This window comes from Telopea speciosissima, chromosome 8 (assembly GCF_018873765.1).
Source record: "Telopea speciosissima isolate NSW1024214 ecotype Mountain lineage chromosome 8, Tspe_v1, whole genome shotgun sequence".
Taxonomy (NCBI): Eukaryota; Viridiplantae; Streptophyta; class Magnoliopsida; order Proteales; family Proteaceae; genus Telopea; species Telopea speciosissima.
In genome coordinates, this window is record NC_057923.1 from 55,544,903 (window position 1) to 55,570,483 (window position 25,581).

Here is a 25,581-nt window from a genome sequence, read left to right on the forward strand (position 1 = left end):
TTCTTGAAAACAATCTTGAGAACTATATATTTATACATCAGAACTCTGTTTAAGGCCTCACAGCCGAATTAACAGTATCATAAACATCCTTACAAACCAAGATCCATAACTAATAAAAGGGCATACCCAGTGCACGAGGCTCCCGCCATTGCAGGCTCTGGGGAGGGTCATAACTAATAAGATGTGAAATACAAACAAGTAAAAACAAGCAGACACAATTCAGAACAGGAAGAGACTGAAAAAAAAAGACAAAAAAAGAAAGAAGAGTTGGCAACAAGAAGTAAATGTATTCACCATCACATCACTTCGGAGTAGGAGTTTCGCTGCTTCTTCTTCTTACTTTTCTTTGTCAGGAGGAGGGAGAATCGTGCAAAGCTAGACTTCTTCCGCTTTGCTGAGAACTGTTTGTGACCACATCCATCCTTCTCAATCTTCTGAGGAGGAGAAAGAACCCCATTACTTTTACCAAGCATCTGACCCAGTGACACTTTTGGTTTCTCAGTTATGACTTCTGCCTGCCCCATCTCTAACTCTTCTCGCAGAAGCAACTTTCTACTCAATATTTGCCCTATTGAGAGGGTTGGCTTCAAGACGGGCTTCGATCCATCACTAACCAGATTCAGGCCATTGACATCAAGCAGCCGAGAATCTCTCCGATGGACAGATGAGCAAGAATTCTTGAATTTCGTAGAGTTATGCACCGAGCGCCTCTTTTGACCATTCTCTGATCTCCATTTCCGGAGAGCATCTTCAACAGCAAGCTTCCCTTTATTTGCAGCCTCTACTCTGTTTAGAGCCTTTTCTAAAGCCCTTTTACTCATTCTAACTTCTTCTGTTGCTTCTTCAACCTTCTTTAATATTTCCATCTTTGATATATTTGCTTCATCAATTTGATTCATGGCATCTACAACCTTCCTCCTTGAATGCTCCTCAGCTTCTCGCATTTTCTGGGTTAGAGATGAGTATTCTTCAAAAGAAATAGTTATTAGTTCAGACTTCTGAAGGGAAACCCCAGACGAGCTCTCACTGTTTGATAGGGCTTTTATCTCTGCCAGAGCAACAGCTTCAGCTGCTCTAGCTGCTTCCTCCATCTTTTTGGCTGCAATCCACCTGATCTCAGCAGTCCTAATGCTTGTTTTGGTCTGCTCAATCTCTGACATTGCCCTCATTACTTCAGATTTTGCAGCTGCAGCCATTTTCTTAAACTGTTCAGCCTCCAAACTCAATTGTTGAACCTCCCTTGAAATATCTGTAGGATTCTCAGAAAGACCTTTGATTTCAGCATTTGTGGCCTGCTGTAGTTTCAGTTTCGTTTGGTTTAGCTCCTCCTCTAGAGATGAAATTCTAAAAGAATTAGAAGTTAGCCTCTCACGGGTCTTCTCTAATGAGTGTCTCTCCTTTTCCAGTTTTTTGTTTAGTGATTCAACAGAACCTCGTATCTCAGCAATATCATTTGTCGTTCTATTAAGATTCATCTTTGCCTGCTTCAATTCCATTAATATCAGGCCTGGAGATGAAGTGGGGCACAGACTCAAACCAACCATTGAGTTATGATCAGTCTCAAATGTACTTGCTTGAATTTGCTTTTCCTTTTCTTCAACAGGAGGACTTGTCTTCGTCACATCTGAATCTGTTTGCACGATTGCAGTCCCTTCAGATGCTTCTTTCTGAAGTTGCAATTTTAAATCCTCCACAACCCTCTTTGTTGCCTCAAGTTCTTTTAGGACGTCAAGTGTTTCCCGCTCCTTCACGATCAAGTCCTTCCCCAAGTGTTCAGTTTGTTCCTCCACTTTTGCTATGTCAATCTCCACAAGTCCATGCTGCTTATGATAGACAGATCCTATCAGAAGTCATAAACAGATATAATAGTAACGGAAGAATATCTAATGTACTCTTCTTGCATATGCAACCCACCAACATTTTGCAGTAATACTCTGAAGATGAATGGTTCAGGACTCACAGTCCCCATTCCAACGGTTCCAACCGTATAATCCTCATGCCACAACTGGTGTGATCAAAGTGGTCAAAGTGACAACAGCCACTAGACCCATTGAACTGGAAGACAATAGGTCCAGGCTTTAAAGAGGTAAGACTCTGTTCATGAACCTCGGACAGGGAGGATTTTTAAAACATCTAATTGAGGAATTTAAAAACAACCCTGTTGAGGAAGAAGTCTAAATGCATAAAAAATTCTTTGGATGCATAATTTTGAATTCAGAAAACAAATTAAGAGCGGATAAGAAGAACCCACAAAAGGAATCCAAGAAATGGGTCGCAAGCTCTGCGACTGCAAATAGCCTCCCCTCCCCCTTCCCTAAACGAAGATGAAATTCTCGCATTCTTGAAATCAGGTAAATGAGTACATTTCAACTTGCCAGAAGCTGAAACAACAAAACCCGAGAAACGAGTAGGAAAAGAAGGGAAATTATAGAGACTTACAAGTGATTCTACGGCTACAAAATAATAGAGAGATTAAAGATAATAATCTAAATTCAAATTCGACAAAATCAGTCATTCTTGATTGGGTTAAAGGCAAAACCCACCTCGGCTTCCATGACCTTATGATGAGGTTTCCAAACACCGCTACCACCGAAAAGATTAACAGCTTCCTTCACCGACTCAAACGGCAGCGAAGTGTCAATCTCCGCTCTTGAACTGTTCTTCTCCCCCTCATTCTCCGAAGCTACTGAGCCCACATTGGAGTTGAACTCTAGGGTTTCAACTCTATCCAGAGTTGTTTTAGGGCCAGAATCTAGGGTTCCAGCCATTACACAGAAATGTTAGCAAGAATGGCTGTGAGAAGTAAGAAACGTTCAAAAATGTAAGTTAATGGTCACTAGGGTTTATGCTTTTCGAGACAAAAAGAAACCCTAGAATTTGAATTCACGGCGATAATCACGACGATGTTAATGGTTCTTGTAAATGGGGAAGGAAAACAAAGCAAAAGCAGTAAGAACGAGAGTCTCAAGGAGGGAGGAGAAAGGGAAGACTGAAGAAACTGACTGAAGCACTGAAAGAGAGATGGGGGGGGGAGAAGAAAAGAAAAAGAACCCTTCCTTTTTTTGTCTCGATAATAAAGTGTAGAATTACATAAATATCCCTTAAAGTTGAATGTAGTTGCAGGTTAAGGGAGGGAAATCGTTTTAAGTTTCTTCTACTCCATCAAAAAACAGAAAAATAATCTAAGAGATGGATCCGTAGAAGACGTCCGATTAGAATCCAGAACTGATGCTGGGACCCACATGTCAAGATAAAAAACCTCTTGTATATTTTAAAATTAAATATCCACGTGGCGCACTAAGGCAACGGTGGCTAAAACATCTAAACCGCGGCCGATGAAGGAAACAAATTTCCGCAAGTTGAGAAGGAAAAGGCATAATTGCCCGTTTTGAGACCTTTGGGCTAACCTCTCTTTTTAACTTTTAGGAGTACTTTTCCACCCAACGCGGCAAATGACATAATGAGGCTGGTGAGTGGTAACCGACCGTTGCAGTCTTTTTAGATGGAACAAAAAATCAAAAAGTCCCTAGTAGAGATGAAAATTAGGCCAGCCAGGTTGTGGCCCGATTAGCCCAAACCTGGGCGTGGCCAAATGGAGGTCTGAACTTTTTTGAGCCTGCCTTGCTAACATCAATGTTTAAATTTCCACGAGCAGTTCGACCATCGGGAGAGAGTGGTCTACAATTAGCTAGTTCATAGTTGCTTGGTTGCTGGTTGATATTTTGAAAAGACTCAGGGGGACGAATTTTTGCAGTCCCCCTCCCTCTAATCTAACCCTACCTCGCTCGCCCAAGCCTATCGGCATAATAAGATAATGAGGGAGCTAATCTGCTTGCTTGTGCAGACTGATTGTAAATCAACTATGACGCGCCAGAGGAGCTTCGAGTGACTTGATTCTTTGCTCTTCAATAGTCTTAACAAGTCACTTGAAACTTTGCTCTTTGCTTTGCCCCAGCATGCGAAGAAAGCCCCAACAAATCTACTTCACGCAATTCAGTTTTTTCTGTAGTAGAATCTTTATTTGATACTTAATCCATTATCCTAATCATATATGGAAAATCTTATTTAAACTAAAATTGGTGAAATAGAAATTATAACTGTACATTTTTGTCCTTTGATTATTATAACATTCATTTTTTTTTTCAATGAAGATTTTAAAAAATTAATTCACATGTCTTAGAAAAATGTGCAAGACAATGAATGATACCTTTTCTTTCAATGAGGGCCAGCACAACCCGAATTTTTATCACCTGCGGTTTCCTGCCCGGTACGGTTTCCTAGTGCCTCTAATAAAAAGGGTGGATCCCATCTGAACAGTATGTTCGGTCAAGGGGTAGAATAGTCATTTCAGCCCCCCTATAAGAGGAATCGCACAACCGTACCGATCAACGAACCTCAGGGGATAAAGATCCGCTCAACCCAAGGCCTTGGTTGATCAAGTTAATGGGCACCCAATACCCATATAACTTTGTTGAATGATGCAAGTAATGGTTGATCAATTGCCTCGATGTCTAATGTTGACTAAGTTTGGTCTCTAAGCCTCCTCGATCTGAACATGGGTGTAACCATATTCGTGCGTGTCATCTCCTCACGTAAAACGTAAGTACCCACACAAGGGATATGTAGGTGGAGTGACCGTAAGATCCAGATCCTCTACTACCGAGCTGTCCGGCAGGACCGTGCTCCCTAGACATGGTGCTGCACGCAATGACCGCTCTATCCCCACTCGGGCAAGGCATTTGGGCAGGGGTAAGGCAGATATTGCGCTCAACACCATGTCTGGGCAGCACGATCCTACCGGACAGCTCGGCAATAGAGGATCCAAATTCTATGTGGAAAGACACACAAAGCTTCGATACCATATTAGATTCCCAATTAGAAACTGAAACTATTAAGTGGAAGGCCTAGCTAATATATGAAGTCATCCAAAATTCCAATGTAATCGATTTGGGATTATTCCAACACCTCCACGTATAAGTGAAATGAGATGACACTCTACATGTAGAAAGATGTACGAGGGATGTGTAAGTAGAATAACCCTTACGTGAAAATGACATACGAGACTCTGATACTATGTTAGATTCCAACTTAAAATCTTAAATTATTATGATAAAACCAACTCCTAAGGCTTTTGTATTGTTTTTTATCGTGTTTCCCTTCACCCATGATAGAGGAAACCTCTCACCATGATCACTGATACTCCGGAATGGCATGAAGAGAGATAATTTCGATCTACATATAGGAAATGGGAGTTAATGATGATATTGGAGTCCAACAGATGATCACATCATCAATAGAGAATCCACAGGTGGAGAAAAACTTAGTCATATTATTTCTGTTGGTTGGAAAAAAAATTCATCAACTTAACCCAATAAATCAACTGAGATCAATATTGACTCAAAGTGACTTTTGTCACCAAGTAATTATTGTCATTCAATTTATACTAAAGTAGGCTGTGGCAGCGATTCTGTTGGTCTTTTTGCCGTTAATCGAAGTTCCACTAGTCGATCCAATAGATTTTTTTCATTTCAACAAGTTTGTTTGAAAGTAGGTTGTGACAGCTTGTCGGCACACGTGGACAGTGTAGTGTTGGACTGTTCGGCACATATGGGCCCCCCTCCTTTGACACGTATGTGCATTCGTTTCAAATTAGCAGTGTCTGCAACTTGTTATCTAGAGAAGTGGTTGTAACCCAACCCCTAGTCTGGATGACCCAGTCAGTGTCATGTGAGACCGGGTCAATTTCCATTCCTTAATTTTGGATACCGTTTATCTATACCTTGTGTTTATCATGTTCTCTATTTGTTTAATGTATTTTGTTTTCCTTTACTTGACGTTGGGCGCGCATGAATTAATAACCCTCTTTCTACCCAAAAAAACAAAAAATTTAATTTATACAAAAGTAGTCATATTAGTAATAGAAAGAGCAAAAGCTATTGGAATGAAACCAAAGATTAATAGAGTGCCTTATTATCTGAGTTTTCAGTAGACTACCTTGATGAGAAAGTTTTATTGGGAAAGCGATTATAGATTGATAGTAGTATTGTATCATCACTTAGTGATAGAAGTAATACAAACACACCCTTAGTTCTCATGGCCAGTTTGGCCACTAAAGATTTCAAAATAGTAGTCCTCAATTCGGGTCAATGTTTTTGTTGTGAACCTTAGGTCTATTATTGTTCATGTTCAAGCAAGTTTCAACAATACCATTGTGTAGGGGTGTCAAACGGTCAGTTCGGTCGTGTTTCAATCATGTTGAACGGGTTTTCCTGTTGGACTGAGCCAAATCGAAGCCGGCCCAATAAAGAATGGTTCGATTTTCTTTTATTAGGCTTTATCGATTTGTTATCGGGTTTGGTCCAGTTCTATTTCATTTTGCTATGGATATATATAAGAGAATTTTATTGTTTCCTCCCCCGCATTTTGTCTTAATTAAACTTTTCTCACCTCTATTATCAATTATTTCACTTTTCTCTTTTCTCTTTTCTGGCTGACAGTGTTAGCCTGTTATTAGTTATAGTTTGAAAAAAACTATTTTACCCTTGCATGGTGTTCGTTATAGTTTGGGTTAATGTAAAATGTGGGACTCACCACTTCTTCTTTCTTCTTGTTCTTCTTCAACCACCGTTACACCCCATCACACCTTCCATCGTGTACCCCGTTGCCCCACCATGTTTTATTTTTTCCTGGTTTTCAATTTCGATTTAGTACGATTCGATTTTCAACCAGCTCCATAATACACAAGACGAAGTTGACAAGTTACAAGAAATCAGTTCGGTTCAGGTTTATTTAATCGATTCAATTGATTTGACCGATTCGATTTTGGATTTGACACCCCTACCATTAAGGACACTAGAAGAGAATAAAAAAAAAAGATTAAAAAAAAAATAAAAAAAAAAATAAAGAAAATACAATGCCATGCAAAACATGCATTCCTTATCCCAATCCTCAATTGCTGAAATTAACATTTTGTACCCAATGTGGGCCTTCACTATTCTTCCCCAAAATTGTTTCAAATGGCCCAAATGTTCTGGTCGAAGAAGTGAGTCTTAAACACTGAACTGCGAAACAAATCAAGGGGGAAGCAATCCCAGAGGTGACTCACTTCCCATTGAATTTGGTGGGCCTGGCAGCGTTCATGTCCACAGTCCCACTGTTCGAAAAGGAAAGGAATTAAATATTGGACATTCATGGCAACAACAACCTTACATATATTCAAAAGCCCAATGACCCAGGCCCACACCCTACTGCACATAAGTATAAAATCCCAAATAACCAGGCCCACATCCTCCTCCACATTAGTTCAAAAGCCCAGAGCCCCAGGCTCACACCCTCCCTGACATAATTTCGAAAGCACAGAGCCTCAGGCCCAGACTTCCTTAGGAATAAGTTACTTGGGTCTAATGCTTGATTAATTAATACGAACAAATTCAACTCAAAAAAAGGCGGGAATGGCACGTGCCTCAAAGCATATCACACGTGCCTTGTGCTCTTGCAGTCCTCATCGCCGGTGATTCCGCATCAAAGCACGTTCCAAGATTTGACTCAAAAAGTGAAGTAGTCAAATGTTTTAAGATCCATTCATTCCCTCTCTCCAATGGAATATGAAATAATGGAGTGAGATAACAGTAAATGTCAACGCCAAATAAAGTCAATTTTAGATTGTATTTTGTTGCCATCTTTGCAAAATTTTCAATCAAGGCCATGTTTGGTACGTTACAAAATTTTCTGTGCAAATTATATTATACATGAAAAATTTCTTCCATATAATTATTTTTGGGGATTGTTGCCAAGCTACGTGGCCATTGCACCAATGCGGGGGTCATTGAGAGTGCATGCAAGAACATCCAATAAAGGTGGGATTTTTCATTTCATTGGGGTTATGGGGGTGGGGGGTCGGGAGTGGTCATTTTGCCCTTCCTATGTCCGAGGCTCAAGCACCATGAGCCTGACAACCTTCTTTTTCCCATTACATCAAAACAAGTAGTGGAATATTCTCTTTTACATGAAAAGTTTTATACCTTCATATATTGAATCGAATAGAGATAAGGAGTAAAATGATTATTTTTAAGGAAGAAGAATAAGAAAAAAAAAAATATAAAAAACTTGGCTACCTAAAGGATATAAGGATATTTTGGAAAATATAAAAACCTAAAGGGGTATTAATGAACCCAAAGGGAAGGGAATTATTTCAAGTTGGTGTCTACTATTGGGGTTAACAGGAACATGGTTGCAGCCACATTTTTTCCTAACCCTATTGTGCGAGGTGTTTTGTTTTTGGTGCAAGTGTGCGTTTCAATACATGGGAGGGCAAATGTTTTGTATTTAAATTTAAATTTAACATAAATGATCAATTCATTGGATTCTTTAAGCATTCAATTATTCAAAAATATTCCATCAGAGGAAAGCCTTTCTCAATGATCCAAATAAATATTTATCACATGGCAACTCAATTCAATTAGGATAAAAAATTTACTGATAATTAGACTAGAAAATCTGACACATGATTAATCCAAACTTTATTGTTTCAATTTAAGAATTGAAATGAAAACATCATTTGTCCACATGACAAAATAAGAGATCGCACGAAAAAAGCCTTTCTTGTTTTTGTTTTTTAGCAAGATCATCTGTTTTCAATGATCCAAATCTCCTTTTGTCCGTCTTCTATTGATATTTTTTTAATGAATGATCTTTTCCTAATTGATCATTGTCGTACGTATCTAGGTAAATTACTTTGTTATAATTTAAAAAACGGGGAAAGAGAATGCCACCCAGTTGTGCAGCGCACATCTTCCCTGTGCTCTGACGTAAAGATGTGCAAAAAGACCGTCGCATCCCTGGAACCCCAAAAATGACCAAAGATGCGGAAATCATTTTGTATGGCACGACCGGTGACATAGGATGCATAACAGTCACGGCCTCGGCCTTAACACAGAGAGAGAAGAAAATAAATGACTCACATGGTCAGGTCGAATTTTGGTACAGTGATAGATTTTCTCTATAAATGGTATTGGTTGGTGATATGAATGGGTTTTATAACAAACACTCGGCATGCTCTATTACCAGACTCCATGGATCGGTAGCAATAGATCAAAACTTTTACTGAGGTATTTTTTTTTTTAAATGTTTAACCTAAATTTAGAAAAAAAGGGTTCCCGATTTTGACAACATTTTTCTATATATCTTCAATTTTTTGTTATATGGATGGAAAACATGTCAAATTTAGTAATTATCTGAATATATTTGCTTAAGATAAATAATATATTTTCTTTTATTTTAAAAAAATTATAAAGACATTTAGTGATTTTTTTTTTTTGTAGATACATTTAGTGGAGTTAGATTGATTTGAAATTTAACATTTTGAATAAGTGATTACATGGACAATATACTTCTTTGAATTTGGATGCTGACCTAGCTACAATGTTGTAAGTATAGAAAAAGGGTGAAAAGTGTTCTACAACCCAAAACATCTCGCACACTAAATGCGAAAGAAATAATAAAATGTGTAATAGAATGGTTGAATTTTTCTACACCCACAATCAAGGAAGAATCCCTTATCCATGGCCATTAGTATCGTTAAATGACCAAGAAAAATGGTAGCAATGGATGTGCATGGGAGTTTCTTTATGGGAGAAGAGACCTATCTTATGCTCACATCACTAGTGGCTAACTAACTAGGATAGGAATAGACACACCGCCCTGTGTGCAGTAACTTAGAGGATGGCACCAACGAGGTCGTGGGACACAACATCAAACTAGACCACAAGAGGGGCATGATGGTCATTTCAAGAGAGAGAACGAGCCCAGCCTTTTCCCTAAATATATGTGTTAAAAATTATGAAAAAAATTGTTTGTTTTCTTTTAAAAAAAAAAAAAAATATCAATTTTGTATTGTGTAGTCCGATTTTTGGGGTTGATCGAACTGGTTCGATTTTAATTTATTGGTTCCATAATAGCTCAATTGAAACCGATCTAGTAGAAAGTTGGTTCGGGTTAGTTCGAGATGAACCGATCAATTTCAATTGATATCCAATTGGTTCAGACTCAATTTTGACACCCCTACTTAGAAGACAGTCCAAGATCCTCTCAAAAAACATAGCTTACCCCACCAGCCAACTACAATACCCACTTTGTTTAATGTCAAGGGACATACAAAGTAATTGGGTTTACTTGTAGTACCATTCAGTTGCTATTTGGTCATCAAGCACAATAGGTTTAGTCAATTTTGGGGCCTTCTGAATGAGGGCTTGCTACATTCCCTTAAATTGAAAGACACGTAATAGAGAAGAGTGTTTTTGTTAATAAACTCTCAATATAACAACCCTAGTATGATTGCTGGCCATCTACCAAATACCCTTTAATTGCTCTGTTCTTCCTCTGTTCTAGGGTCATTCAAAGCTAAAACTTTTAAGAAAAATAGTTGCTTTGGTCCCTTATGGAAGAGTTTTATAAAAATTATAATGATTGTTATATCTCAAAAATCATTTCTAGAAAATATTAATGGTGAGCCAACTTGTTAATGGATGAGAACCAAAAAAAGAAAAAAAAAAAAAAATCCTTACTGGGATTGAATAGTTAGCTTTTAAGGGTTAGCTGCCCACAACCCCCCACTAGCAGAAAACAGCTTTTTCACAGGTCATATGGATTACGGACCACTTCTACTAGTCTTCTTTCTTTTTTCATTTATTATACCCACCATCTCCCTTCCCAAAAAATCCCAAACCTAACCTACTTCTCAAAAAATTTCTGTAATCCTTTACCATAATTAAATGATAGAATTCCACTTAAAAGATTGAATCAAGAGATTAACAAAAATCCATTTTTCTTTTTTCTTTTTGTAGCTAAATTTTTGGTCTTTCAGATTAAACTTGATGGCTCTATTCAACTTATACTAACCTTAGTGGGCCTGACTCATTGGAAATTTAGAGAGCTATTTAGAGTCATCAGGAATTTAGGATTTTTTTTCAGTTTTGGCTAAACTTTAGCTAGAGGGTTTTCCTTTCCATTAATTATATACTCTGGATCTGTAAGGAGATCTACCAAGCATATATAATGTAGAGAGAGGGGTGAGTCCTTATCATCCATCATAGGTCCTCATCCTACTGAGATATCATCTAATAAATTTAACCAAATTACAAATCTTGATTCCAATCCATTTAGTCAACATTATTAATAAATGAGCATGTGTATCTCATATAAAATATATATATAAGATGAGAATATCAAGAACCCTTAATCCAAATAATCTAAGAAGAGAAGACCCTTCAGTGTTTATTCCCTTACTTTGCTAGCTAAGGGGTCTTCAATTCCTGCTCTTCTTCTTAAAATCTTGAGCCACCATTAAAGTCCAAACCAGCTCCTCCCCTCCCCTGTTCCCATCAAAGCAAGATGCACAGTAACAACACTGAACTTCCTCAAAAGTCTCTCCAAATCAAGGAGGATAACAAGTTCTTCTCAAGGCTTCTAACTAAGGAGAAATCCATGGCTAATTCATCCTTTAGAGTCTACTATGGAGGTTCAGCAGGTTCAGTTCCATTTATGTGGGAGTCTCAACCTGGTACACCTAAACACGCATTTAGTGATACCTCTCTTCCTCCACTCACCCCTCCACCTTCCTTCCATTCTCATCTCAAGCAAAAATCAGTTAAGAAGCCTTCAAAAACAAACCTTTTACACACAATATTGCCAAAACTTTCTTTGAAGAAATCCCAAATTCCACCACTACCACCATCACCAACATCTTCATTGTCATGGTCTTCATCATTGTCTTCTTCATCATCATCTTCTTCCACTACCCCAACTACCCCTTCTAATTTCCATCGTAATCATCGACGAATTTCGAGTTCTAGATTATCTTTTGATTCTAAAGGAGAAGATGAGTATCAGGGCTTTGGATATCCTACTTCAACCATGTGTTTTGGTGTGGGTAGAGAGAGTAGTTCTAGTAATCTCAGTGGCTGCAACTCAATAATGGTGATGAAGAATGCTTTCTTATCCATTGTTGGACATCGATCTGATCGAGGTACTACTGTGTAATTTATTAAAATGTTTTATGTTCTTTATCTCTGTTTTTCCATTTTTATAGGTTTACTCTAAAAGTCTTTGTTTGAGATGTAAAATGATGTATGTGATTTGAGAGCCAAAATGGAGAGATAAAGAAAATGCATTGAGAAACTGTGGAAGTAGATGCTGATCTTGACAAAAATAACAGGATTCATGATAGGATGAATGAATGTAACTCATGTTCTTCAGTCTCTATTATCTCTTCTTCTTTTTCTTCCTTTTTAAAGAGATGTGAAGTTTAGTAGAGATGTAGCTTAATTGGTAATGAGATGTTGAGGTTTCACGCGAAAGCAATTATTCTACTTGAAAATGTTAATTTTTAAGGATGAGTTCTACCCAAGTTAGTATCAGAGTCTAGGCGTGATAACTCCGGTGTATTTTCGAGGATGGAGAAAAATACCTAAGTAATGATGTAGCTTAATTAGGTAATGAGATGTTAGGGTTCCACGTGAAAGTAATTATCTTACCTCAGATGTGAGTAACCCCGCATATGAGGACATGGACATCTTCTCTTAAAAACGTTAGTTTTAAAGATGAATTCTACCCAAGTTAGTATCGGGTATGACAACTCCAGCGCACTTCCGAGGATGGAGAAAAATCCCTTGAGGGAGTTCTACCGGGCTAATTCCACCTACTTCCCCCACGGTTGATCAATGTTGAGAGAGAGAGGGAGAGAGAGAGAGAGGATTCCCCGCCGACCGGACCATTGAATTCATAAGGAATGGTCCCGGGTATCTAATTAAGATTACTAAATTTTATGGGGCTACCAGTCTAAGCTACTGAAACTTGTTTACAACGCATAAACCTGCAAACCCATCATTCCTAGTACTAGTTACTTGGGTTTGCAATAGAATTCAAGTCAAGGAATCTATCAATCAAGCATTTCAGATTAGAGGGTGAGGTGTTTTGGGGATCTTTGTCCCCTCCAGTACCTTGTCTCCAGTACCCTGTCTGGTCCAGTTTCCCAGTACCTAATAAGGGGATGTAATGATCACCCTATCTCTGTTAGGGTGGGGTCTATTTCTTTATTATCAATATTGGGGTTATCGGGCCGAGCAGGGAATTGGATGTGATAATTTTTCACATCTTGGAGTAGCAGTAGTTTTCGGATCTTTATCATCTTTAGCTTTCTGTCCGGCCTAGTTCCTCTAACAAGGGGGGATTGGAATGATCATTCTACCCCTGCCTAAACACAACCCGGATGGGATCCACCACCCCCTATTAGAGGAATTAAGGAACTGAGCCGGACAGAAAACTGGAAGAAACAAATTTTCCGTCGTTTGCAGGGTGGGGAAGAAGAAACGTAACAAATTAAATACAGTGGTGGGGGCCATGGAGGAGGTATTGAATTAATCAGATTTTCGTCTCCACATGAAATTGCGAATCTGATTGAAATGGGGTTAATTTAATTTAATGCAAAGAAGAAAGATTGGTACAGGTACCCTGTCTCAGTATATTTAATACTGCATGAATGCTAGCTTGTTTAAAATAGACACCCTTTCTTCCCTTGTCGTCACGTATTTGGTCAGTTAAGGAAGCAGCCATTGAAGCTTCTTGAGGTCATTAATAAGGTCAGTTTCTTCAGTTAATACTACCCCAACTGTGCCCATATATATAGATTCATCAATTACTATACTTTTTAATAATGGGCTACACGTGCGGCACACATATGGTTGTCTATGGGTCTACTACTTCCATGATTCAAAGCTACCTTTCTCACCAGTATTTAAGATATCATGTATTATATTGGTTGTAGGTAAGGGTGTCAAAATCTAAATCGAACCGGTCAAATCGGCTTGGTCCGATTGAACCTGATCCAAGATGAATCGAAGCCTTATCGGTTCGTTTTCGATTTACGGGTTAGATCTTCTTTGGGTTCGGTTCGATTTGGGCAAAATCGACAGACCACCGATGGGAACGAACTGAACGCTGAAACTGACCCCTAAACCCTAAAAACCCACCCAAAACTAGTCTCTACCGGTTTCCAAATCAAATTGAAACTGATTGCACAAACTAAACCAAACCGAACCCAAAACGAAACCAAAAAGTTCTTATTGGTTCGATTTCGATTTCTCTAAAACACACACCGAAATCGAAAAACCAAACCAAACCGCCCAATTTACACCCTTGGCTGTTGATATATGAGTAGTCTCTATTATTTCAAATAATTAAGTTAATACAATGGATCGGATTCGGCTCGGATAGTGCTATATCCGCATCAGCATCCGATTAGCTTTCGGACGGATTCGGATAGTGCTAAACGGATACAGACAAGGATACGGATCGGATATTTTATCCATTTACATGTAAATATAGCTTTTCGGATAGCTATAGCCTATCTGTATCCGCATCCATTTAGCTTTCGGACGGATTCAGATAGTGCTAAACGGATACAAACACAGATACAAAAACAAATTTCGACTATTCATTTACACCCCTACTTGGGGCTGCAATGTCCTTACCTTGCAGTTAATGGAAAGAAGATAAAATAGTTAATTAATATAACTTGGACATTATTATTTATCCAAACTCTCTAGATCTTTGAAGCTTCTTTAATTTCTTGTAGGAGCAAAACATGATCACCTCAGCCCATGTCTTCCCCTGTCTGGTGGAGATCTGGTTGACCTTTGGTTAATTATGTGCCATTTCTTCATCTCTTGTTACCTCTCCAATGTTGGAAGCTCATTCCACTGAGAATAAAGATACCTCAGTCAATCACTGTAATAACTAGTCTCGGGATGTTTAATAATCAAACTGCTTTCACCATTTTTTTAATAGGTAATATTAATTTGAGAAATTGGTATGTGTGGGGTAGCGTATGGACTGCGTTCAGACACAAAGGAGGAGGTGGGGAATGACCGCGCCCCACTTCCATGAAAGACGGAAATGCCCGCCTTATTATGCTTCTGCATGTGTTCTCATTGGTTCCCGCTAAGAGGGGCCATGCTCCCCCATGTAAAAGGAGAACTCTTCCACTATTAATTTTATCAATAAAAAGGGGGAAAGAAAAAATAAAAAAGAAGAATATACAAGCATCTAAAAAGGAAACCACAAAAGAAACTCATCGATGAGTCCTAAGGGGGGGGGTAGAAAGGAGTCTAGATCACATCCTTGATTTGTTTTAGAAGATTCGAAAGTTTCTATCCTTCCAAATATGAGAGAGAGTTGAGCAAGACAAGTTTTCTAATATACCTTAAGAGGACCCCATCCTATTCCTTTGTCGCCCACTTGGCCTCCAAAAGAATATTTCTAAGGCCTGATTTGGTATGATTTCTATTTCAATTTTGGATCGATTTCTTGAAATAGTCAACAAATAGATTTTTGGTCAAAAAATTGAAATTGTTTTGATTGTATCAATATGAAATATTTCAAGAATAAAAAAATCCATTTGATAGTTCAAATTCTAAGAATGGATTCTCTATATTTCTTTGGGAAGGATGGTGGTGGCGGCGGGGTAGTGGTGGTGGTGATGGTGGTGGCAGGGTAGTGATGATGTGAAAGTAGTGGGGGTGGGGGTGGTGGCGATGGCAATGGTGGTGGTGGCGGCGGCGGTAGCAGTAGTGGTGGCTGTGGTGGTGATGGCAAGATAGTGGTGGTGGTAGCGGGGTAGTGGTGGTGGTGGTGGTGGTAATAGGGTAGTGGTGGTGGTGGCGGTGGCAATGATGGGAGTGGGGTGGTGATGGTGAGACCATTAGGAGAAGAAGGGTGGTGTTTTATTTTTAACATGAAATTACTACTTTACCCATGAAATTAACCATGTGTTCATTCAAGAGCAAGAGTGCTACATCAAATGAAATAGAAATTCTGAAACAGCTGAGAAATTTTGAAACAGTTCCTCAGCTATTTCAGAATTTCTATTTCACTGAAATAAGGTGCAAAAATCAAACCAAACAATTTCAGAAATAGAAATCACCCCCTGAAATTGAAATAGAAATCATACCAAATCAGTCCTAAGTGCTCTTCAATGAATTTTTATCTGCTGCTATGCACTGCAGCGCTGCTGTGCCATTGTGCGATGTAGCAGCGAACATGTGTGCACAACGGGCCCCACTGTGCACACATGGCCGCTGCTGTGCCGCACGATGCACACAGCAGCGCCTCCGGTACTGGAGCGGATAAAGGTCCCTCTTCAATAGGGGGAGTAAAGCTGAGGATATCTTTGTTAGGGGTTTGATGTCTTGTATTCTGTCACTTGCATAAGTAGGCTGATTTTGAAAGGTCATAGTAATTGGCCCACCTTGCATGTTAATCTACGTTATTGACATGACCTCGACAAACTAGCAGGTCCATGTGAGAGTTTGGAGGCGATAACTCTCAAGAATTTTTTTTAGGGCTATATAGGTATTTCGGTAAAATTCCTGTACATAGTTTCACTATGAATTCATAGCAAGGGTTCTTGCTCTGTAATCAATCTGATAGAAGTGTGGGGACGAGCGACTATAACCCTATTCTTCATTGATAGTGAAACAATTCTCATCTCACCGTAGATGTAGGAAATCTTGCCAAACCATGTAAATCCTTATGTTCGATTATGTGATTGTTTGTTTGCGATTTCTATTCTTTTCTGCATTCTTTTAGATTCACATTTTTCAACAATATTCCCAAACTCGAGATGTGAAATTCCACTCAAAGAAAAGGTGATCTCTAGATTCCAATTTGACCCAACAAAAGTAGCAAAAAGAAAAACTTGGATCTTTCTCTTGTGGAGTTGATCCGCCGTTGATAGAGCATCGATCACACACCTCCAAGAGGTACATGAATGCCTAGGGATGTTATATTGGAATAAAATATATGTAGTCCACTCTGCTTTAGGGGTGTGATGTTGAAGGAGGTCCCAAGTAGATTTGGTTGTGAAAAGGCTAGAGGGAGAGGCTTTCCACACAACAAAATCCTAGTTCAGGGAAGCCATTCTTCTGATATTGCCAAAACCCCAAACTTTAAGAAGCTCCATGGAAGTAGACGAGCCGGGGAACCAATCTCCATCCTGAGGATGGAATGCACAATTGATAATCTGTCCGAATCGGCATCATATCGAATGTGATCCCTATATCTTTTGAGAAGAACCCCTTCTGGGTGCCAAGGGTCTAGCTACAACTTGATAGATTGTCCATTTCCTATGGTGTGTTAGACCGCTACCTCGACTCACATTCTATACTTGAAAACTTTCCTCCAAACCCAAGAACAATTCTACAGGGGCTTAACTATCTACAGAGAGAGTCTTCAATTACCGGTGAGTTTTACCTGCTTTCACCATTATTAATTGAAAATTCTCAAGCTTCCTCACTTGAACGCAAGAAGAAGGTGGTTCTATTTGCAGCAAACAGTTTCAAAGGGGTGATAGGTTTTCGAAAAAAGCCTCATTTAACTGGCATATGGTTTTGATATTGACAAGTATTTATACTATTTGTTGGTAAATATAGGTACTTGTCTTATTGATTTATCTGCTAGGCAAATAGGAGAAGAATTTACATATATGGGAGAGGGTTTGCTACACCGGCAGTGTGCAGTTTCATGCCTTGGAGGAGGGGTATTATGGAAAAACATTAAAAATAGGGGGCATATTAGACATTTTACAGGGGTGGTGCCATAGTAATTTGAGTCTTATGAGGGGTGCCAACATGTAATTTTGAAATTAAACTGACGCTGTACAAATCTTTTACCCTACCTATATTTATACTTTTACGGTGCATGTGCATCAACAATATCTATCAATTTGTGTGTATGTGTGAGTGCATTAGCCATATCTATCGATTTGGTCCTGGATTTTTATCGCTTATAATGCAAAAGAGACAATCAACTAGATGATGCAATCGGTAGTTGATATAGGTGACGAAATTTGACTTATGGACTACCAAACAAGTTTCCTATAAATAGAAAATGGCTGAGTCACCAATTGTCCTTATCACCGGAAAAAAAAATGGATGATATGGGGAGGGTTCCCCTTAAATATTGTCACCTAGAAGAGGCCTATGATTTATTTTTATGAGAAGTTTTTCTAGTCCGACAAGTCTAAAGAATATCTCTAGATAAGTACAAATATTGATACTTGGCACATTTAGACAAAGGATTTTTTTTATTGACATTCCTCAAGGTGTTAAATAATTTGTAACCGTACTTTTTTGTCCTATTAGTATGACATAGTTTTTTCTTCCAATGAGAGTAATAGTATCATTTCATACGTATATTAAAAAAATATGCATGACTACGACATCTTTTGATAATGATATATCACTTGCAAATTATTTTTGAAAATCCTTTTATACTCTTATCTTAAACAATTTTTGAAAATAAGACAAATGACAATTAAATGAAAATGTCAAATTCTAAATGCATCTATAAAGGTATAATCCCCAAGGTAACTTGCGTGCAGCACATGTCAAGTTTTAGCAAAAAATGGAGTTGTCCAAGTTGCCATATAAAGCTTAAAAAATCTAATTAAAAAAGGGAACTTTAAAACAATGAAATAGATGGTTGATAATTCAAAGGAATAGGCTATTACATGGAAGGATATATAATTGAATCTGAATCTAAAATTTGATATATAATCAATCTAGGTCATTCTTATATATCTAAACAATTGAAATTGCCAAATCACCTTTAATTTCAGGTGGCAAAAATTTGGTACCAATCTAGAGATATCCTCAAGACATGCCAGTCTAATTTTTTTTAAAAATATTTTTCTGTGAATGGACAATTTTATTTTGGAAATTTTCTCACATGATCACTATTTCCTTACGATATGAAAAAGATAGTCAAATTTAATGTTCTATTTAAACTATATGCTATGTATGATGCTTTCTCGTAGTTTTTTTCCAAAATCAGTTTTCAATTAGTGTCACTTTCTAAATAAATCATATTTTAAATTGATCCAAAGTTTGTCCAAAAAAATAAAAATAAAGCTTAGAATTTAATAATAAACAAGTAAACAACGTATCAAATTTAGTGATCTATTTAAACTATATGGCTATGTATGATGCTTTCTCGTAGTTTTTTTCTACAATTAGTTTTCAGTCAATGGCACTTTCTAAATAAATCATATTTTAAATTGGTCTAAGTTTGTCCAAAAAAATAAAAATAAAGCCTAGAATTTAATATTAAACAAGTAAACAACGTATCAAATTTGAGGGGTCAATCCCAGTCATTAAGCCCATTACGTATGGGCTTTTCCTTTCAAAATTTTTTTCAACGGTCCTTGTTCTTTGAATAGATTTGATTTAATTTTAAATATTACTTTCACACATGGAAAAGTCAAATTGGTCTAAAACTAGCCTTGGCTAAATAATGACAAAGACATGATGTCCATATAGTTTGGGCCCATAAGAAACTTCCACATAAGAGTGTCAAATTGTCCAACCGGGCCGGGCTGGGCTGAATATAGCATAAGGTCTAACTAAGGCTGTTACGAAGAGATCCTGGACCACCTGGATTGGCTAGTTCGGATGTCAATTCAAATATGTGGCCCTCCATTTATTGCATACACATAATCTTAAACTAAGGCAGCATTTGATAAATAGTTGTTTTTATCGTCTGAGAATGCGAAATTGACCTAGAATGCATTTCAAGAATGCATACCAGATACAACCTTAAATTTGTGTCAGTTTCTAGTTCATCAACTAGGGGTGCAATTCATACCAAGCTTGGTTGGGTATTTAATAAGTTTTGAATAGGATAGATCTTAGGGCACAGCCAAATTTGGTTCAATCAAGCCCAAATTTTAACATGGGCAGGTCTAAATTGTAACTTCTCGGCAAGTAATAAATTGCTTATGGCAATTGCCAAACTAATTAAAAGCCGTAGGCTTCGTTTGGTTGCAAGTAAAGGAAAGTAAAATCACATTTGAAAAGAAAGGAAAAAGTTTTGTAATCATGATTGTATAACCTACCTAAAGCTCGAATCATATTAGGTAAATATATTTTTCAGATGTAAAATTTTTTAAACCAAAAGAATTTGATTGTAAAGTAAAGTAAATTTTCATAACTTAATTTTTATATGTTCTGGATTTCAATTTCTTTTCCTTTATTTCCCTTTCAATGAAATGAAGCCTAAAAGGGATTCATCAAAGAGGTACTCTCTATTCACTGAATATGCAAGTTGAAATATCCGAATCAAATGCTGGAATGTCTAAAAAATCCAGAGGAATAGTAGCTGTACAGGCCTTAAAGCCCATAAAGGCTTATTGACATGACATGTACCACAAAACATAGTGGGCCTTAAAGCCCATAAAGGCATATCGGCAGGCCTTGCACCACAAAACAGAGTGGGCCTCAAAGCCCATAAGGGCATATGGGCAGGCCATGCACAACACAAAAAAGTGTGGCCACCACTACGTAAAGCAATGGGACCCACTATGTATTGAATGTGTGGGATACCTGTATGGCTAGCATTCCTCAAAATTTCATTGTGGTCACCAAACTGAACCATCAAAATGAAATTTACAAGCAAAACAATCAATGCCCACATCTCTCCCTCTCTTCTCCTATAAAAAATGGGAAAAAAAAAAAAAAACATAACCTTAATCATCAGTTGCCCCTCATCATAGGTTGAATTGAATACTTTTATTTAAGGGTATCAAAATCAAACCGAGAAAATAGAAACCGTGAAATCATTTAATAAATGGTTTAGTTATGGTTTTAAAATTGAGACCGTTTAGTTAAACGGTTTGAATCGAATCAAATCGTTTAACACTCTTAAATATACATAAATGTGCCAAACGTAAATACAAACCGTTTACCGAACCAAACCGTTTAAAACAGAAACCGTGAAACCATTTAATAAATGATTCGGTTATGATTTCAAAGTTGAGACTGTTTATTTAAAAGATTTGAACCGAACCGAACCGAACCAATTAACACACTTACCTTTAATCTAGGTTAGATTGGCTGATCCAACTTGATATCCTCCAATATTTGAGGGAAGATTTGTGATATTCGATGGATTAATTAGTTGTGGCTGATCCACTGGAACCAGTCTTTTTTTTGGGTAAGAATCCACTGGACCCAGTGCTGATAATAGAAAACTTGTTAAAGTCTCCTATTCTTCCCCAGTCATCTAGGGATCAAGAACTAGTATGCCCTTGCAGCTCCTTCCTTTAAACAGATATAGCCGAAGTGGAATATGCATTCAATTAGATATTTATTTTACTTTTAATTCATAGAATTGATATTAAAATTTCAATATGAAATATATATTTATTGGGCCACAGATCGCTGCCGGGTCGCGTAGCCCCTACGTCAGCTCTAGGGCCAATGAGAGCGCGCATAGAGGCATCAACATGAATAGACTTTTTGATGGCATGGGAGTGGGTCGATAATTTCGCGTATTCTTGTGTCTGGTGTAGGAGCCACACGACCAACAAGCAATGTTCTTTTTCCCATTTTTATTTTGAACAAAATTAAGTTTCCTACACAGATAGTCTGGGAAGTATTCCCATGCCGATCGCTTGTTATGCCATGCAAATAAATGATTTGATCATTCTAATCAATGGATAAATAAAAAATCTTTTTTGAAAAGTCATATGTCAAATTTGGTGGTCAATTTCTATATTACAGCTCATCATATATACTATATTTTTTTCATTTTTATTTTGTAAGGATCCTTGTTTTTAAAAAAATTTAAAAATTTCAAATAATATTCATGTATATATATTTTCTTATGACCATGATGAGTTGAGGTGGGAGAGTTGTTTTTTTTGTATCAATTCTTTGACCTTTTTAGAGAGACTTGAAAGGAATGTTGGTTGGTTGGGGTAGGAGAAGTTGAATGAGTTTGTGTTGTGCCACTTCTTTGGTTTTGATACGATTGGGGCTTTGAAGATTAAAATTCCTGATGTGACTTTTAGGGTTTTAATTTGAAGTTGCTACAGACCTGCATTGCATCTTCTTCTTGAATGCATTTGTGTAGAAATTAATGGTTGGTAGAGAGAGAGAGAGAGGAATCTGAGTAGCTTTGGGATGAGAGAGAAGGAGAACGACAATGGTGCGATTTCTTAGGCTATAAAAACGGGTCAAACGAGAATCAATGGTGTCATTTCCTTGCAATTTAAGCAAATTTTATTGCAAAAAAGTAATACATATCCAAATGCACCTTTAATTTTCTCCATCTCCATCCCTTTCACCACCCACCTTGAAATAAACTCCCAAAGAAACCCTTTCAGGCTTCTTTTCTACTGCTCTTATCCACTCATGATCACTAGGCTTCTCATACCCTACAAATTTGGTAGATTCTTTAAATCGAGTCTGGATCCTCTCCATTGAGGCGTGCACCCAATGAGTTTCCAACGGTTGGGTGTGTTGGATGCACTTTGGGATGTGTGTCTACGGGTATCCCAACTCACGCATAGATATCTCAGCTGTCGGATGGTTCATTGGGCTCTCCAATGTATTGGAGAGGATTCCGGCTCCTTCAAATCCAGGCAGTGTGTGTTTGCCGGATCTGGCTACTCTCCAGGGAATGCCCAGGGGGCATCCATGGATTGGGCTGTGTCACACACATTTCGGTGCATGCCTTAGGATGTGTGTGACAAAGCCCAATGGCTGGATGCTCCGTGGGCGAGCTGGACTCCCTAGAGAGGAGCTCAATCCGTGTTTGGCAGGATGTTATGACTATATTTATGATTTTATATTTCCCTTACTGTGTGAAAGTGTTATTAAGAGGTGCAGTGGAAAGGGAGAACGAAGAGCTTACCAAAAAAAAAGAACAAAAAAAAAAGAAAGGGAGAACGAAGCTTGCACTATTTATATATCTTCCAATTATTTAATATTAAAGAATGGTCTTCGATCCAGTTAATTCAATTAATTAATTATCACTTTCTGCTAGATCTTCTAAACGAATTCATATGAGCACAATACATTAGGATTAGGGATGGCAATGAGTTGGGTACATATGAATGAATACAATCCATATTTACCCCAACTAGTTAGTTTAAGAGTTAGAATCCATTTGGATTAAGATCTTCTCCAATAAAATTCGGCAGTGCAACAGTGCTAGGTGGAGATGCCAATATATGGTTGCTCGGACATCCAATGATCTGAGCTTATTGACCCAGTAAGGGACCAAACAGAGACAGACACAAGGGGCCCAATTGGCTGCTGCTGCTACTATAGGGGTGTAAGAGGGTTCGAACACATGCCCTTGAACTTACGCTGGTCTTCACAAGCCAGCAGCCTCACTGCTTGGCCACATGGAATATTTATTCACAACCCCTACTACTATGGTTAAGTAGGAAAATAAAAAATATTCTAAACACAAACAGAAAGATATCTATATAATTCACCCACTTTTTCTACATGGAATACTCATCTGGCTATTCTTATCACATGAATGAAGAATCTCTTGCATAAGCAACAAGTAAAATGTGGGAGCCTAAACAAAGACAAGAGTGCGATCTGGTCATGTAGCCCCTGCACTAGAGAGCATGCTCAAGGAGCATTAACATAGATGTGATTTTTTATTTCATGGGGGTAGGATGGTAATTTCATGCATTTTTGTGTTTGGGCACAGAATTGACGCGATCAGGCAATGTTCTTTTCCCTAAAAATATACTTCTCAAAACAGTTTTCATAGTATTGTAGGAGGTTAGGTTTGGGACCTGTGCATGTAACCCACAAGATAGCATGACTTGGTGATATAGGTAATTAGGTAGGGGTGTAAATGAATAGTCGGAATCCGTTTCTGTATCCGTGTCTGTATCTGTTTAGCACTATCCGAATCCGTCCGAAAGCTAAACGGATGCGGATACGGATAGGCTATAGCTATCCGCAAAGCGATATTTACATGTAAACGGATAAAATATTTGATCCGTATCCGTTCAGCAGTACTATTCGAATCCATCCGAAAACTAATCGAATGCAGATGCGGACATAGCACTATCCGAGCCGAATCTAATCCGTTTACATCCCTAGATATGAGCCCAGATAAGACTAGACTAATCAAAGGTTAAAAAATGCGCCAATTGGATTGGCCTTGGATTTTAATTTTGATTCAGCTGGGAATCGGCCTGATCCCTAGAAATCAATAATAGACAAGTCGTTTCGAATCGATAAGAGGTGGGATCAGATTCGGCCGAGTCCAATGCAAATCGACCAATTCCAATTCTTAGAACCGTGAGACTATTACTGAAATGCTTGGGTCGGCATCGTCCAATTCCGGGAAAATCCATAATTGGGACAACTTCCTGCTTCTTTGGCGACTGAAACCCTAATTCTGATTGATCTTGGAACATTTGAGTACCACCCATCCGATGATTAAAACAGAGAGAGCTCCTAGTCTTACTTTGGCTAGTCCAAGGTTACAAAAGGGCCGGCGGAGTCAGCGATGGAATCGTTCAGTGCCGATTTCAATTTGGATTGGATTAAAATAGACGTCACGAACATAAGCCCTCGCAGGTCCTTCTCCTTCTGCTGATCGAGACGGCCCTCTTCTCTTTTGGTGTCTTTGGCAGTACCTCGCATGGATCCTTTGGACTTGTGATGGAACATTGATGTTAAGTGTTTCCTATGTAACCCTGTCTGCTTTGTTTTCATTTCCAGGAATATGGCAGGTCCAATAATTTTGGAATTTAATGGCCGGTGGGTTGGTAAGCCTCAAGATTCTTTGCTCACATGTTTTTAGACGAAATGAAGTATAAAAGAAATTTGAATTACAAAGAGAAGAGGGTGCACTGATATGCATTGTCATACATGAGAGGGTAAATCATATTATAGAATTTGAGATTGAAATTTGACTAATATATAATCAATCCAGATCATTTTCTTAATATCTAACTATTGGAATTATCACTTAATCCTTCAATATGTACAACATCTCTTGTGGGTACTATGACTATCAAGTATAAGAGCCACAAGAGGTCACCCCACGTTGAACCAATTGGTATTAAGCTGGAAGCTTAATATGGTATCAGGTATATGTGTTGGGCTTTCGTCGATAATTGGTCTGCTCCATCTACAAAAACAGAGCCCACAAGAAGGTCTGAAGTAAAGGGGAGTATTGAGGTATAAGAGCCACAAGAGATCGACTACCCCACTTTTGAACCAATTGATTTTAAGATGGAATCTTAATAACATGCCCATGTTTTTACAATTTGCATATTGTTTTCTACTTTGTGTCTTTGTCCCAGTTAGCTGTAGCCACGTTGTTTGCTCCTCTCTGTAACATGTCAAAGAAGAAGGCAGAGAAAAAAACAAAAAAAAAGAGAAGTAAATTAAAATAATAAAAAGAAAGAATACTAGCTCGCAGAGAAAGAGAAAGGATTGCAATTTTGTATGTCCAAAATCTATCATTTTCAGAAAAGAACTCCCAATCTGTCAGTTAGCATCGTGCTTAGAATTGGCAATGAGGGTTTATTTTAATCTCTTTGCAAACTCTCTAATTAATTTAGTAAGAAGTAAGAAGACTATCTAAAGAAACATTAAACTGATTAATTACTTAATTAATGATCTTCTTAATTTTAAAAATCAAAGAGGACTAATCAAATGCACCTGATGAAGTTAAAAATAATAAAGCTAAGACCAAGACCTCAAA

At 38.0% G+C, this 25,581-nt stretch overlaps 2 protein-coding genes across 3 annotated transcripts; one reads left to right on the forward strand and one right to left on the reverse strand.

The window, feature by feature from the left end:
- LOC122671845 (WEB family protein At2g38370-like) lies at nt 1-2,958 on the reverse strand. Of its 2 annotated transcripts, XR_006334401.1 has the most exons (3): nt 2,544-2,958; nt 174-1,820; nt 1-109 (listed from the first exon to the last, which is right to left on the reverse strand). XR_006334401.1 is itself a non-coding variant. In XM_043869295.1 (2 exons), the coding sequence occupies exons 1-2, from the start codon at nt 2,766-2,768 to the stop codon at nt 297-299; spliced, it is 1,749 nt and encodes a 582-aa protein (XP_043725230.1). In that variant the 5' UTR covers nt 2,769-2,958; the 3' UTR covers nt 71-296. The 2 variants fall into 2 exon arrangements, 1 of the variants encoding a protein (XP_043725230.1); XM_043869295.1 differs by having other exon boundaries at nt 71-1,820.
- Nucleotides 2,959-11,287: 8,329 nt separating this feature from the next.
- Nucleotides 11,288-12,256, forward strand: LOC122671818. Its single transcript, XM_043869265.1, has one exon. It carries the CDS (start codon nt 11,389-11,391, stop codon nt 12,034-12,036), a length of 648 nt encoding a protein of 215 aa, XP_043725200.1. The 5' UTR covers nt 11,288-11,388; the 3' UTR covers nt 12,037-12,256.
- Nucleotides 12,257-25,581: the final 13,325 nt, after the last annotated feature.

Excerpts from the sequence above, each read along its gene's own strand:
- LOC122671845 (XM_043869295.1), bottom strand. The coding sequence starts at position 2,768 with ATGGCTGGAACCCTAGATTCTGGCCCTAAAACAACTCTGGATAGAGTT. Across the intron at positions 1,821-2,543 it reads ATAAGGTCATGGAAGCCGAG|CATGGACTTGTGGAGATTGA; the intron begins GTGGGTTTTGCC and ends TATCATAAGCAG.
- LOC122671818 (XM_043869265.1), top strand. The coding sequence starts at position 11,389 with ATGCACAGTAACAACACTGAACTTCCTCAAAAGTCTCTCCAAATCAAG.